The 16,112-nt window shown below is 44.6% G+C and overlaps 1 protein-coding gene across 1 annotated transcript; it reads left to right on the top strand.

Annotated features, from left to right (window-relative positions):
• The first annotated feature begins 7,786 nt into the window (after positions 1-7,786).
• On the top strand, positions 7,787-11,632 carry LOC147104585 (immunoglobulin lambda-1 light chain-like). Its single transcript, XM_085962162.1, has 3 exons — positions 7,787-7,883; positions 8,029-8,376; positions 11,007-11,632. The coding sequence occupies exons 1-3, from the start codon at positions 7,835-7,837 to the stop codon at positions 11,327-11,329; spliced, it is 720 nt and encodes a 239-aa protein (XP_085818288.1). The 5' UTR covers positions 7,787-7,834; the 3' UTR covers positions 11,330-11,632.
• Positions 11,633-16,112: the final 4,480 nt, after the last annotated feature.

Genomic DNA, 16,112 nt, shown 5'->3' with positions numbered 1-16,112 from the left:
TGATTTTCTAAATGTCCTGCTATCACTTCCTTAATGATCCACTGCAGCATTTTCCCAATGACAGATGTTATCCTAACTGGTCAATAGTTGCCTGCTTTCTGTTTCCCTCCTTTCTTAAATAGGGCGTTGCATTTGCAGTTTTGTAGATTACAGACAATGCATCCACTATCTCTGCAGCCACCTCTTTTAACACTCTAGGATGCAGGACATCGGGTCCATGGGACTTGTCCACCTTTACTCCCATTTGTTTGCCTAGTACTTTCTCACTAGTGATAGTGATTGTTTTAAGTTCCCCCCACCCCAATAGCCACTTGATTATCCATTATTGGGATACTTTTAGTGTCTTCTACCGTGAAGACTGATACAAAATATTTGTTCAAAGTCTCCGCCATTTCCCTGTTTCCCATTATTAATTCCCTAGGCTCATCCTCTAGGGGACCAACGTTTACTTTAGCTACTCTCTTCCTTTTTATATACCTGTAGACGCTCTTACTGTTTGTTTTTATATTTCTTGCTACCTTACTCTCATAAGCTATCTTCTCTCCCTTTATCATTTTTTAGTCATCCTTTGCTGGTTTTTAAAAATTTCCCAATCCTCTGGCCTTTCACTATTCTTTGCAATATTGTATGCTTTTGTTTTCAATTTGATACCACCCTTTACTTCCTTAGTTAGCCACGGATGGTTCTTCCTTCTCTTAGAGCCTTTCTTGCTCACTGGAATATATCTTTGCTGTGTGTTATGAAATATCTCCTTAAATCCTTGCCACTGCTTTTCTACAGTCTTGCCCTGTCATATATTTTCCCAGTCTGCTTTAACCAAGTCTGCCTTCATACCTTTCTAATTACCTTTGTTTAAGTTCGGGACACTAGTTTGAGACCCAGCTTTCTCACCCTCAAACTGAATTTGAAATTCTACCATGCTATGATCACTCTTCCTAAGAGGATCCTTCACATCGAGATCATTCATTAATCCAGCCTCGTTACACATTACCAGATCTAAAATAGTTTTCTCCCTGGCTGGTTCCACAACATATTGTTCCAAGAAACCATCCCGTATACACTGTAAGAACTCTTCCTCAAGTCTACCTTTGCCAATTTGCTTTGCTCAATCAATATGAAGATTAAAATCTCCCATGATTATAGCCATACCTTTCTTACAAGCCTCTATTAGTTCTTGATTTATTCTCTGTCCTACAGTGTGGCTACTGTTTGGGGGCCTGTAGACCACTCCCACCAGTGACCTGTTACCCTTATTATTTCTTATCTCCACCCAAGCTGATTCTACTTATTGATCTTCTCGGCCAATATAATTTCTCATTACTGCACTGATCTCATCCCTTATTAACAGATCTACACCACCTCCTTTTCCTTTCTGCCTATCCTTATGAAATGGCAAATACCCCTGAATATTAAGTTCCCAACCTTGGTCACCTTGCAACCACGTCTCTGCAATGGCTATCAGATCATACCCATGTATTTCTATTTGTGCTGTCAATTCATCTATCTTGTTACAGATGCTGTATGCGTTCAGATATAGAGCTTTTAATTTTGTCTTTTTAACATTTTTCCCCACTCTGACCCCTCTTTCTGATGCACTCTTATGTGTATACGCTCTGTCCCTTCCTGTCACATTCTGGTTATCATTACCCCTATCACTACCCTGCACTTTTGCCTTCTCGTTTTTCTTTGACTTTTTAAATTTCTGCTCAGCGTATCCCTCTCCCCCACTATTTAGTTTAAAGGTAGAGTTTGGTGAGTATCTTAGCTTCCCGGCTCTGATCAGATCATTGAATTTCTTTTAGCACTGCTCCACCGTTCTGGGCACTATGCTTGTGGCACTCAGTGCCTCTGCCACCTCGATCCACGCCCAGCGCTCAACTGCTTGTGAGGGTTGGAATTTACGGGAGCTGAGGAGTGGTGAGTCACGCCTTCCCTTGATCTCGTCCAAGAGGGCCTGCTGGTCTCGGTCAGTACCACTGAAAGCCCTTTCCCTGGTAGATTTCTCCTGCGATTCAGTCATCTGTGAGAATGGAACAGTTCGAGACAATTAGGAACAATTTCAGTGAATTAATTTGAAATCTTTTTATGACAGAGAGCCGTGTGGTAATCATGTACTTTCCAGCCTGGCTTTGAAGGAAAACTTTCTTCCCCCCCCCCCCAACTATTATAGTATTCTACCCTTGCACCGTGAGACCCCATTGCTTTAGTTCCAATTACGTTCAAACCACGTTGGACAATTACACGGATTCATGCCCATCTAATCAGATTTGCATGACATTTGAGTGTAATTTGACATCGACAGGATGGGCGTATATTTGGGTCTACCTTCCAGGTTGCATCCACGGAGGATATTCCAGGAAATATTCATCACTATGTTTATGTCAGATATGGAAGTTTCCTCGTCCACTTTTTCCCGTTTCCTCAAAGCTAGGTTCCGTTCGCTCATCCAAGTAGCCACAATTAAGATGTGACCTAATAACAGCTGTTGCCGGGTCAATTGGATAGCAGTGGGCATCATATCTCAGCCGATCCCTCAAAACACTGGCATTGGCACTTCAGAATGAAATGCCGGATGATTACCAGGAGCGGGAAACTTGGACAACCCCCAGAGAACCCAATTCTAGTCCTGCCACCTTCTAAACTGAAAGATGCCAACTCAACACAGGTAAGGAGTGATTCTGGGATCTTGCTGCTCACTGTATGTGGTGTCTGAGCCATCAAGTCAGCCTCCATACATTTGCGTATCTGGCAATTCATCGATGAAGATGACAAATAGAATTGGGTGGAACATGATTCCTTCTTCATGTGCTTCACTACTGGTGTTGCGATTAACACTGACAGTCAACCACATATTTATTGCTTGACAAAATTCCCGAAGGGCCAATGATTTTCATGGTAAGATTATCCAAAATAGGAACAGTTTGCCGCTCGAGCCTGTTCTGCCATTCAATGAGATAATGGCTCACCTGTGACCTAACTCCATATACCCACCTGTGCTCTATATACCTTTGGTTAACAAAAATCTATCAATCTCAGATTTAAAATTAACAATTGCCCTACCATCAATTGCCGTTTGTGGAAGAGAATTCCAAACTTCTGCCACTCTTTGAGTGTAGAAGTGGTTCCTAACTTCACTCCTGAAAGGCCTGGCTCTAATCTTTAGACTATATCCTAAGTCCTAGATGCCCTAACCAGCAGAAATAGTTTTTCTCTATCTACCCTATCAGTTCCACTTAATATCTTGAAAACTTCGATCAAACCACCCATTAACCTTCTAAATTCCAGGGAATACAACCCTAGTTTGTTTAATCTCTCCTCGTAATTTAACCATTGGGGTCTGGGTATCATTCCGGTAAACCTATGCTGCACTCCCTCCACGGCCAATATATCCTTCCTAAGGTGTGGTGCCTAGAACTGCTCACAGTACTCCAGGTGTGGTCTAACAAGGGTTTTGTATAGCAGCAGCATAACTTCTACCCTCTTGCATTCTATTCCTCTAGATAGAAAGACCAGAATTCCATTAGCCTTTTTGATTATGACATTTTAATGATCTTTGTACATGGACCCCCAAGTCTCTTTGGGCCTCCACTTTTTCTAACTTTTTGTCCAGTACTTTAGTCACATCTTGAAAAAATTCAATCAGGTTTCTTAGGCATGACATACCCTTTACTACCCAAATTAGTAAAAATTCTGAGGAGGAGGAATTCCTGGAATGTTTTCGGGACGGTTATCTGGACCAATATGTCGAGGAGCCGACTCGAGATCAGGCCATTTTAGACTGGGTATTGTGCAATGAGAAGGGACTTATCAGCAATCTTCTTGTACGAGGCCCCTTGGGTCAGAGCGATCATAATATGATCGAGCTCTCAGTCGAGATGGAGAGTGAGGAAATTGAATCAGAGACTAAGGTCCAGAACTTAAATAAAGGGAATTACGAGGGTATGAGACGGGAATTGGGTAAGATTGATTGGGTGGTGTTTCTGGGGGGATTGACAGTGGATAGACAATGGCAAGCATTCAAAGATAGAATGGAAGAATTCCAGAACATGTTTATACCGGTTTGGCATAAAAATAAACCTAAAAAGGTGACTCAACCGTGGATAACGAGGGAAATTAGGGACAGCATAAAATCAAAAAAAAGGGCACATCAACTGGCAAAAAAAAGCACCAGACCGGAAGATTGGGGGCAGTACAGGATACAGCAAAAGAGGACAAAGGGATTAATCAGGAAGGGGAAAATAGAATACGAAAGTAAACTTGCAGCAAACATAAAGACAGACTGCAAAAGCTTTTATCGGTATATCAGGAGGAAAAGACTGGTAAAATCCCAAGTCGGTCCCTTGCAGTCCGATTCGGGAGAATATATAATGGAGAATAAGGAAATGGCAGACCAATTAAACTCATACTTTGGTTCTGTATTCACAAAGGAGGACACAAATAACCTCCCAGGAATATCGGCAAACATAGGGACTAATGAGAGGGAGGAGCTGACAGAAATTAGTATCTCTAGGGATATGGTGTTGGGTAAGTTGAGGGGACTGAAGGCCGACAAATCCCCGGGGCCTGATAAACTACATCCTAGGGTACTTAAGGAGGTGGCCCTGGAGATAGCAGATGCTCTAAGGATCATCTTCCGGAACTCCATTGACTCGGGAACAGTACCCGTGGATTGGAGGGTAGCTAATGTTACCCCAATATTTAAAAAGGGGGGTAGAGAGAAAGCAGGGAATTATAGACCAGTAAGCCTTACATCGGTTGTGGGCAAAATGCTAGAGTCCAGTATTAAGGATAAAATAGCGGAGCACTTGACAAATGGGGAAAGGATCGGACAGAGTCAACATGGATTCACAAAGGGTAAATCGTGTTTGACTAATCTGCTGGAATTTTTTGAGGAAGTAACTGGTAAAATAGATGGGGGAGAGCCAGTGGATGTGGTGTACCTTGACTTCCAGAAAGTCTTCGATAAGGTTCCACACAAAAGATTATCGTGCAAAATTAAGGCTCATGGGATTGGGGGCAAAGTATTAACGTGGATAGAGAACTGGCTGGCGGATAGAAAACAGAGAGTTGGAATAAACGGCTCGTTTTCGGAGTGGCAGGCAGTGACCAGCGGGGTGCCGCAAGGATCTGTCCTGGGACCCCAGCTGTTCACAATATATATAAATGATCTGGATCAGGGAATTGGATGCAATATTTCCAAATTCGCTGACGACACTAAACTAGGAGGAGGGGTGGGCTCTGATGAGGATGTCAGGAGGCTACAGTGCGATTTGGACAGGTTGGGGGAATGGGCGGATACGTGACAGATGCACTATAATGTGGATAAATGCGAGGTTATCCACTTTGGGGGTAAAAACAGGAGGGTAGATTATTATCTAAATGGCAATAGATTGGGAGATGGGGAAGTGCAGAGGGACCTGGGTGTTCTTGTGCACCAGTCACTGAAGGAGAGCATGCAGGTGCAACAGGCGATTAAGAAGGCAAATGGTATGTTGGCCTTCATATCAAGGGGGTTCGAGTATAGGAATAGGGATACCTTACTACAGCTGTACAAGGTGCTGGTGAGACCGCATCTGGAGTATTGTGTACAGTTTTGGTCGCCCCATCTGCGGAAGGATGTTCTTGCCATGGAAAGAGTGCAACGGCGATTCACCAGGCTGATACCTGGAATGGCGGGAATGACCTACGAAGAGAGATTAAATAGTTTGGGCTTGTACTCACTGGAGTTTAGAAGATTGAGAGGGGATCTCATCGAAACATATAAAATTATGGCAGGCCTGGACAGGCTGAATTCAGAGAGAATGTTTCCAATGGCCGGGGAGCACAGAACCAGGGGCCACAGTCTAAAAATAGCGGGCAAATCATTTAAAACAGAGATGAGGAAGAATTTCTTCACTCAAAGAGTGGTGAGCCTGTGGAATTCCCTGCCACAGAGGGCTGTGAAGGCTAATTCAATAAATATTTTCAAGAGAGAATTGGATATATTTCTGAAGGCTAAGGGGATTAAGGGTTACGGAGAAAAGGCGGGGACGGGGTACTGAACTGGTAAGATCAGCTATGATCTCAGACGAAGATCAGCCATGATCTCATTGAATGGCGGAGCAGGCTCGAAGGGCCGAATGGCCTACTCCTGTTCCTATCTCTATGTTTCTATGTTTCTATGTTTACAAATCCATCCTGGCTCTCTCTAATCAGCTGAAAGTTTTCAAGGTGTTCAATCACTCTGTCCTTAATTATAGACTCTAGTAATTTCCAGACATCAGATGTTAGGCTAATTGGTCCATAAATCCCTCGTTTCCTTTTCTCATCTTTCTTAAATAAATGTATTTCCTTTTATCTGAAATCATTGTTCACACTATCAATGGCAGTCGCCCTGATTCCAGATTGAAAGCAGGTGGGTACGTGAGAGCCCGATATCCTCAGCAGTGTGATCGCCGACCATGACAAACCACGCAATTAATGCAACTCATACGAGTTGTTGGGAGCATACTGGAGAAAGAACTCCAAAAAGGACAGCCACTGGATCGTGTTGATACTTACACAACATTCCGATGCCCCAATGCAAAAGGTGGCATGGACCACAGCTAATTACTAATTAAAGTTAAAAGAAAAGAATGATTTCATGAAATCAAAATATAAGCCATGCCCATCAGGGGTGAAGGGAAGGGAAAAAATCAGACCGGAGAGAACTGAGGGTTGTTTGTGTGGGAGGGGTGCGAGGGAACCAGAGACGAGAGAGACACATACAGGAATCGATAGATGGGATGAAGAAATGGAGAGGGCTGAGGTGACAGAACAACTGAGGTACCAGGGGAAGACAGCGCGCAATGTAGGAGAAAGAAAAGAAAGACTTGCATTTACATAGTACCGGTCCACATTGCACGGACAAATTTGTAAGTTTAGTCACTGTTGGCACGAATACCAATGCGTTGAATATCCAGTTAATCCGTTTTATGATGTTTTTGGATGGATAATGCTTAGCTAAGATACCCGAAAAGTTTTCTGAAGTTTATCAAAAAGTACTATAGGGTCTTTGAAGTTTACTTGAACAGGCAGGCTGACCTTGATTAACCTCTGATAATTCAGCAGTCCCTCAATACTGGCACTGAAATATTAATCTCGATTCAGTGATCAAGTCCCGGAGTGGATCTTGAAATCCACAACCTTCTAACGCAGAAGCGGAGCGATCGAGGAGCAGAGAGGAATATAGCTAGAGACAGAAATAGAGGCTGGGAGACTGAAGTGAGAGGGCCAGCATGGAAGAGACACAAAAATCGGAGCAGCAGAGGATTCGTCGTGAGTAAGGCTGCTGGGGATCTATTAGCAGTCATAGAAATCGATAATGCGACACTTGGTGGAAGCAGAATTACTAGTAACTTTCAAAAGGGAATTCGATATACAATTGAAAAGGAAAACATTGCGGTGCTTTGGAAAGAGTTTGGGGGAGGACTAAATGGATAGCTCCGTCAAAGAGCCGGCACAGATATGCTGGCCGGAATGGCCTCCTCCTGTTCTGTATGTTTCTATGTTTCTAATCCCATTTGCCAGGTAAATTACTTCTATGCATTTCTAGAGTGTGCCCGCGAGAGTATTACAGTTTCTACCAACAGAAATATTTCCTTCCTCGTATTTTCTGACAGTCGAACAAGATTTGAGATAGCCTGAATCTCAGAGGCGCTGATTGGCTGGCATGAAAAGACTATTTTGCATCCCAACACACAACTCGGCAACGCCTTCTTGGTGACATGGTTGATAAAAAGAGTTCGAGATTCAGACAGTTAACCCATCTTGTCAAGTAACTGTCGATACTGAGAGCCTCATTAAACGCTTCGCCATGTCTGACTGGGTCCATGTTGTCAACGTGCTCATACTTTGCGTGGCATGTGAGTATTTTCAAGCGTTTAATTACTGCAAAGGCGCCTGTGTGAAGAATATTTGGGTGATATTTCAAGTGAGTTAAAATTCACTATGTTTCAATAATGAATCAGAGTACACTTGAAGTAATATTTTGATACCGTTTTATTTCAGATTCAAACGCGCAGGTTACATTAAATCAACCGCTTTCGAAATCGACGTCTCTCGGGGGAACCGTCCAAATAAGTTGTACCTTGTCTGGTGCCAACTTAGGAAGCACCAACATAATTTGGTACCAACAGAAATCTGGAAATGCTCCTCGATATCTGCTTTATCACTATGCTGGAAGCAGCACGTACAGAGCCTCGGGTGTTCCAGATCGGTTTTCTGGCTCGACATCGGGCAACACGGCAACTTTAAGTATCAGTAAAGTTGAATCGGAGGACGCCGCGGACTATTACTGTGCTGAATGGCACAGCAACCTGTGCATCTTCGGTAAAGGGACCAAGCTGAGTGTTGGCAGTGAGTAAAAACCTTTCTGCTACATAGTTCTAAATGTGTTGCAGGTTAAGAGCAAAATACTGTAAGTCTGGTATTTTATTTTGAATCAATTTCAACTTCCTTTTAACAATGAAATTATCAAATAAAATTAAATGATGCAGGGCTACCCACGCTACCCAGTGTGAAACTGAGCCATCCAGTTCCACAAGGTCTTCAGCTCAATGAGTTCAGGGTGAAGTTTTGGTCTGCGCTTTACCTCAAAATAAAATACCAGTTACAATGGCAACTGGTCTCAGACTCTTTGTGCCATAGAGCGGGAAAGTAAGTAATGAATTCTAATCCTAGCGCGATCGAGTGACCTCGCTAGACAACACACAGCATGAACCTCCGTTAGTTGCAAGATCGACAGTGGTTCTGTATCCCGTCCCCAAGAAATACCCTGCCGAAACGCACTGTCTATTGGCACAAGTGAATGTTGAGCACTTGAGCCAGGTACCTGAGAGGATGGGCGCTGCGGAAAATAGCACCACATGATTTCGCCCTTCAGAACAGGACGAGCAATGCAAGGTCAAAAAAATGGTGTGGTAAATCTGGCCTCCAATGCGCTGCGTTCTGAGCTCGCTAATGGTAGTTTGGCTGGAACTATTGCTGCATTGACTATAGCGGCTCTGAATTGCAACTAAAGTTCAGTCGGAAAGCTGATTTAAACTGAGCACAGGTGATGAATGGCAGTGCAGCGAATAAAAGGAAGCACTTATTTATTGCGCATTTCCCAGTTGTGGCAACCCCCAAGTCAAAGGTTTGAGTGTGCAAGGCTACTCAAAAATAAGGCAGAAAAACTTACCTGCGTTCAGCAATCTCTGTTGAAATGTATGCGGGTTTGCAATTACAATGGCGTATCACTCAATCACTCGTCTTTTCTGTAATATCCGATAGGAAAACAAAGCCTGGACAAGTTTCAACTCAGCGCAGTCTTGTAAAAATTAACGCATGTGTGAACAGGAGATCAGCGGCGCTGTTAAATTCTTTTTATTTTGCTTGGACTATTCACAGTATCAGATTGTCTTGTGCATAGAACATGCGTCCAAAAGACAGAAGGCTCCTGCTAGATTTGCTGTTGAAATCTGATCTTGTTGTTGGTTATTTCGATGCACAAGCCAGTAATCAGAGAAGTCAAAATGCGACTCAAAGATCGGTTTCGCTATATTAATAGTATTGAGCATATATATGCCAAATCAGGTACAGAAAGCGAAATAAAGAGAGGGTAAGAAAGATTAGATTAAGAGAGAGAGAAGATAAAAGAAACTGAAAGAAAAAGTTTTTAAACATTACATTTTTTATTTTTTAAATCTCCAACAATAATTAAAATCTGATGGAATGTAACTCCACCACTAGTAAATGTTAATTTTCAGTGCCAGAGAGGTTGATTGACAATAATTAAGACTTACCACGCTGTTAAAAGGGTCCTCACACTGGAATGAACAAGCCCTAACTTGTGGCGAGTTTAGTTGCTATCTATGAGGTAAGTACAACAACTTCACGCAGTTCAAAGTATTTGAGTGGGGAGGGAGAGAGCGGGATGCCGTTTTCGGGAAGTTTTTGAAGGAGCGTCGCATCGAACAACTTGCGTATTTCCGCTAATTCCGCAAGTGCGGTCACAAGAAGTTGCTGTCCGATTTCCACGTAAATAACGGTGAGAGTGATTAGGCTCACCATTATTTCTACAGCAAAATCCGGGCCATTAAGTATTCGCTTTTTATGCTGGAACCAAACTCGCTCAATATCTTTTAGCGCCACCCCTTGCTTAGGAGTAAATGTAAACATAAATATTCTATAGCAGCAGTGTGAGCGCGCATTGGGTAGATCTTGGCCTTGTACGATAGTGTAAAACGGCTGATAGTGAGCCGGCAGCCGATTTCACATTTCTCCCCATTTCTATTACCATTCACTTCAATATGAAACGGGCTGCTCGTTTATCACCTGTTTTACACGATCGCACAATCAGTTTCATTTATTTAACGACTTGTGTCCGAAACGTCCCAGAGCGCGTTACCGATTTCCCACAGACAGCAATGTGACGATTCACTGGTTAATTTGCTTTCATTCAACGAGGATTGTCGGTCAGGATTCCCTCCAATATTGCCACAGACTGTGGTATATCCACCGGACGAGGACCCCAGTTTAAATCCAATCCGAAGGATGTCACAGCGACCCGAACAATCCTCCCTCGCTGGAATGTCAGCCTAGATTGTCCGTTCAGCTCCCGGTGTGGCGTTTAAACCATCGGAGCCCAGAAGCGAGAATCCCACTGAGTGGAACTACCTGACAAATTGCACCTTCACTGTTCTAGGTTATACAATATAAGTTCATCAGTAAATCCTGACTGGATAACTTGTTATGAAGCATATGAGCGTTTCATCACATCTTAACACGTTAGAACAAATTTAATATAGGTTCAGTATTTCTAATTCAAAGTGTTGTCAGCAGAGCAGCAGTAGCGATATAATGACCTTGTTATATTCAGCAATGTATTTACAGCAAGGATGCATTTTTGTAACATTCAGTGGTGGCAATACGAAGTATAAGGAAAATGTATTGTTATATTTTCTGTAAACTTGGACTGACGCAATGTGTGTATTTTTTAAAAACAGATCCGCGGGCTCCTTCGGTGACCGTCCTTCCGCCTTCATCGGATGAAATCGCAGCAAAGAACACGGCGACCCTGGTGTGTTTGGTGAACGGCTTTAAACCGGGCGCTGTGGAGATTGAGTGGACTGTCGATGGCAGTGTGAGAGGGAATGGTGTTGAGACCAGTCGGGTCCAGCAGGAGACGGACAACACGTTCAGTGTGAGCAGTTATCTGACTCTGCCAGCCTCAGAGTGGAACTCACACGAGCTTTACTCCTGTGTGGTTAAACACGAGACTCAGGCAAACCCGCTTCAAACAAGTATCGCGAAATCCAGCTGTATCTGATTCGGAAACCGTACTTGACCGAGCTGAGAAAGTTTCTTTATCCCTATTCATTTCTTTCACGTGACAAAAAGAGTAGAAATTTATTGTATTTCGGAGGTTTAAGAAAAATAGCCATTGCGTTTGGAACTTCGTCTTTTAAGACATGTTAATTTTAAATGCTCTTTCATTGAAAGATTGTCGTGTTAACTGAAACCTCAGCGTTAATTAATCTAGGTTATATGCGCCGAATAATGTTAATTAAAAGGTAATAATCTATTCTGCAACCACTATTCAATAAAATGACTCGTCCAATCTCAAATGCAATACGGTTTTTCGTGTCTTTTATTTCTGCTGCAAAATAAGTAAAATCTATAATGCAATGTTTTCGGTGTTATTAAAGCTCGTGTATTAAAGAGTGCGCAAAGTTATCTGAAAGCAAAGCAGTGTGTGACTGATGTGTCGATACTATGGCGCACACTGCATGTGAATTGGATAGTACATTTAATGAGGTGGTCACACCGCAGGTAAAGAGTGCACAGGCAAACAGGAAATGGGTGACCGCCAGACAGAGTAAAAGAACTAGGAAGGTAGTGCAGGAGTCCCCTGGATCCATCTCCCTCTCTGACAGATTTTCCGTTTTGGATACTGCTGGGGGAGATGGTTTCTCAGGGGAATGCAGCAAGAGCCAAGTCCATGGCACTACCATGGCTTAGCTGCACAGGAGGGGAGGAAAAAGAATGGGAGAACAATAGTGATAGGGGATTCTATCGTAAGGGGAACAGATAGACGTTTCTGTGGCCACCGACGTGACTCCAAGATGGTATGTTGCCTCCCTGGTGCCAGGATCAAGGATGTCACTCAACAGCTGCAGGGCATCCTGAAGGGGGAGGGCGAACAGTCAGAGGTCGTGGTTCACATTGGTACCAACGACATGGGTAGAAAGAGGGATGAGGTCCTGCAACAAGAATTTAGGGAGCTAAGTAGCAGATTAAAAAGCAGGACATCTGGAATCTCTTGATTACTCCCGGTGCCACGTGCTAGTAAGTATAGGAATAGGAGGATAGAGCAGATGAATGCGTGGCTAAAGAGTTGGTGCAGGATGGAGGGCTTTAGTTTCCTGGATCACTGGGTCTGCTTCTGGGGAAGGTGGGACCTGTACAAGTCGGACGGGTTGCACGTGAACTGGAATGGGACCAACATCCTTGCGGGGAGGCTTGCTGGTGCTGTTGGGGGTGGGGGCGTTTAAACTAACTTGGCAGGGGGATGGGATACAGAGTGGAGCTACAGTACGGGGTGATGCACAGCCAAATATAGAGGAGAAATCAAATCAGCCTGGAAGGCAGAGTAAATATGTACTGGCACAATGGAGTATGGCAAGGCTGGATGGCATTTATTTTAATACAAGGAGTCTTGCGAGTAACGTAGATGAATTGAAGGTGTTGATGAACACATGGGAGTATGATATTGTTGCTATCACAGAGACATGGTTGAGGGCGGGGCAGGACTGGCAGCTCAAAATTCCAGGGTATAGAATCTTCAGGCGAGACAGAGGTGGGTGTAAAAGAGGAGGGGGTGTTGCAATATTAATCAAGGAGTCAATTACTGCTGTAAGGTGGGATGATATCTTAGCAGGTTCCTCTAATGAGGGCATATGGGTAGAACTTAGAAAGTGTACTATAGGACCCCAAACAGTCAGGGGGAGATAGAGGAACAGATTTGCAGGCAAATCTCAGAGAAGTGTAGAAATAATAGGTAATAATAGTAGGGGATTTCAACTTCCCCAATATTAACTGGGATAGTCAGAGTGTGAAAGGCTTAGAGGGTGCGGAATTCTTAAAGTGCATCCAGGAGAGCTTTTTGAGCCAGCATGTAGAAAGTCCTACAAGAGAGGGGCAGTACTGGACCTAATTCTAGGGAATGTAGCCGGGCAAGTGGTAGAAGTGACAGTAGGAGAGCATTTTGGTGACAGTGACCATAATTCGGTGAGATTTAAGGTAGTCATGGAAAAGGAGGAAGATGGACTGGAAATAAAGGTTCTAAATTGGGGGAAGACCGATTTTAATATGATAAGGCAGGATCTGGCCTAAGTGGACTAGGATCAGCTACTTGTAGGAAAATCCACATCAGAGCAGTGGGAGTCTTTCAGAAAGGAGATAGGGCGAGTACAACGCCAACATGTTCCCGTAAAGGTCAAGGGTGATACCAACAAACCCAGGGAACCCTGGATGTCAAGGGATATACAAGAATGGATTAGAAAAAAAGGGAGGCTTTTGGCAGATACATAGGACTAAAATCAGTGGAAGCCCTAGAGGAGTATAGAAAGTGCAGGGGGGTACTTAAAAAAGAAATTAGGAGAGCGAAGAGGGGGCATGAAAAAACACTGGCAGACAAAACAAAGGAAATTCCCAAGGTGTTTTATAAGTAGATTAAGGGCAAGAGGATAACCAGGGAAAGAGTAGGGCCCATTAGGGACCAAAGTGGCAATCTGTGTGTAGAGTCGGAAGATGTAGGTGAGGTTGTAAATTAATATTTTGCATCTGTGTTCACTATGGAGAAGGACTCTGTAGGCATAGAAATCAGGCAGGGAGATTGTGATATACTTGAACAAATTAGTATTGAGAGGGAGGAGGTACTAGCGGTTTTAGCGGGCTTAAAATTGGATAAATCCTCAGGCCCTGACGAGATGTATCCCAGGCTGCTGTGTGAGGCAAGGGAGGAGATTGCAGGGGCTCTGACACAAATTTTCAGAACCTCTCTGGCCACAGGGGAGGGGCCAGAGGACTGGAAAACAGCTAATGTAGTACCATTATTCAAGAAGGGTAGTAGGGATGAACCAGGAAATTACAGGCCAGTGAGCCTAACATCAGTGGTAGGGAAATTATTGGAAAAAATTCTGAGGGACAGAATTAGTCTCCACTTGGAGAGGCAAGGATTAATCAAGAATAGTCAGCATGGCTTTGTCAGGGGGAGACCACGTCTAAGCAGTTTGATTGAATTTTTCGAGGGCTGACTAGGTGTGTGGATGAGGGTAGTGCAGTTGATGTAGTCTACATAGACTTCAGTAAGGCTTTTGACAAAGTCCCACATGGTAGACTGGTCAAGAAGGTAAGAGCCCATGGGTTCCAGGGCAATTTGGCACATTGGATCCAAAATTGGCTTAGTGGCAGGAGGCAGAGGGTGTTGGTCGAAGGTTGTTTTTGTGACTGGAAGCCTGTGTCCAGTGGTGTACCGCAGGGATTGGTGCTGGGTCCTTTGCTGTTTGTAGTGTACATTAATGATTTAGGTATGAATGTAGGAGGTATGATCAGTAAGTTCGCAGATGAGATGTAAATTGGTGTAGTGGTAAATAGCGAGGAGGGAAGCCAGTGGCTACAGGACGATATAGACGGGTTGGTTAGATGGGCAGAAGAGTGGAAAATTGAATTTAACCCTGAAAAGTGTGAAGTGATACATTTTGGGAGGACTAGCAAGGCAAGGGAATACACAATGCATGGTAGGACCCTAGGAAGGACAGAGGATCAGAGGGACCTTGGTGTGCATGTACATAGATCCCCGAAGGCAGCAGGACAGGTAGATAAGGTGGTTAATGTGGCGTATGGGATACTTCCCTTCATTAGCTGAGGCATATAATGTAAAGCAGGGAGCTTATGATGGAGCTGTACAAAACGCTAGTTAGGCCACAGCTGGAATACTTTGTGCAGTTCTGGTCGCCATATTATAGGAGGGATGTCATTGCATGGGAGAGGGTGCAGAGGAGATTCACCAGAATGTTACCTGGGCTGGAACGCGTCAGCTATGAAGAGAGATTGGAAAGGCTGGGGTTGTTTTCCTTAGAGCAGAGAAGGCTGGGGGGGGGGGGTGCTGATTGAGGTGTACAAAATTATGAGGGGCATAGATAGGGTAGATAGAAAGGAACTTTTCCCCTTAGTAGAGGGGTCAATTACCAGGGGGCATAATTTCAAGGTAAGGGTCAGGAGGTTTAGAGAGGATTTGAGGAAAAACTTTTTCACCCAGAGGGTGGTTGGAACCTGGAACTCAGTGCCTGAAAGGGTGGTAGAGGCAGGAACCCCCACAACATTCAAGAAGCATTAGATGAGCACATGAAACGCCATAGCATACAAGGTTACGGACCAAGTGCTGGAAAATGGGGTTAGAATAGATGGGGCTTGATGGCCGGCATGGACACGATGGGCAGCAGGGCCTCTTTCTGTTCTGTATGACTCTATGGGGGAGAAATTCAGTTGGTTGCGCCACCCGTTAGCGCCTTAAGATGGCGCTAATGGGGCGCAAGCCAACTGGCGCCCGGGCGCGGCACTGTCCACGCCTCCCGCTAAATTCCGTGGGATGTTAGTGGTGGCGCTAACCGTTAGCACTGGGCCGCTGCCAATGATGTCATCGGTGTGCGCAGCACCCCGCTGATGTCCCAGCCACGAAATTCGGCAGCGCCCCCTGATTTACCACCGGACGCTATGTCTGATGGGTTCACGGGGGCCTACCTGCGGCCGGGGAGGCGCAAATTAAAGGCGAGGTGCGGGGCGGCCATTTTTGTTGTTGGCTGCCTGCCAGCACCTGCCTGCGCTCCCGTCCCCGGCCTCCTGAACCACCCCCCCACCCCCGCGGAGTGCCGGCTGTGCTCCAAGAGCCCAGCACTTCTCCTCGGTGCCGGGCTGTTTTGCCTGCACTCCTGATCCTCGGGGGCCCAGATGGGCCCCAGATCGCACTGCACAAGGCCCCTCCCCTTTAAGAAGGGAAGGAGGGCCTGCAGTACTGCAGCGCGATGTGCCGCAGCGTGTGGCGCTGTGGC

Source organism: Somniosus microcephalus, chromosome 19 (genome assembly GCF_052327205.1).
Source record: "Somniosus microcephalus isolate GS21.2 chromosome 19, FLI_Smic_1.0, whole genome shotgun sequence".
In the NCBI taxonomy this organism is placed as follows: domain Eukaryota; kingdom Metazoa; phylum Chordata; class Chondrichthyes; order Squaliformes; family Somniosidae; genus Somniosus; species Somniosus microcephalus.
The sequence above is the reverse complement of the archived record's forward strand: the minus strand, read 5'-3'. Positions and strand labels throughout refer to the sequence as shown.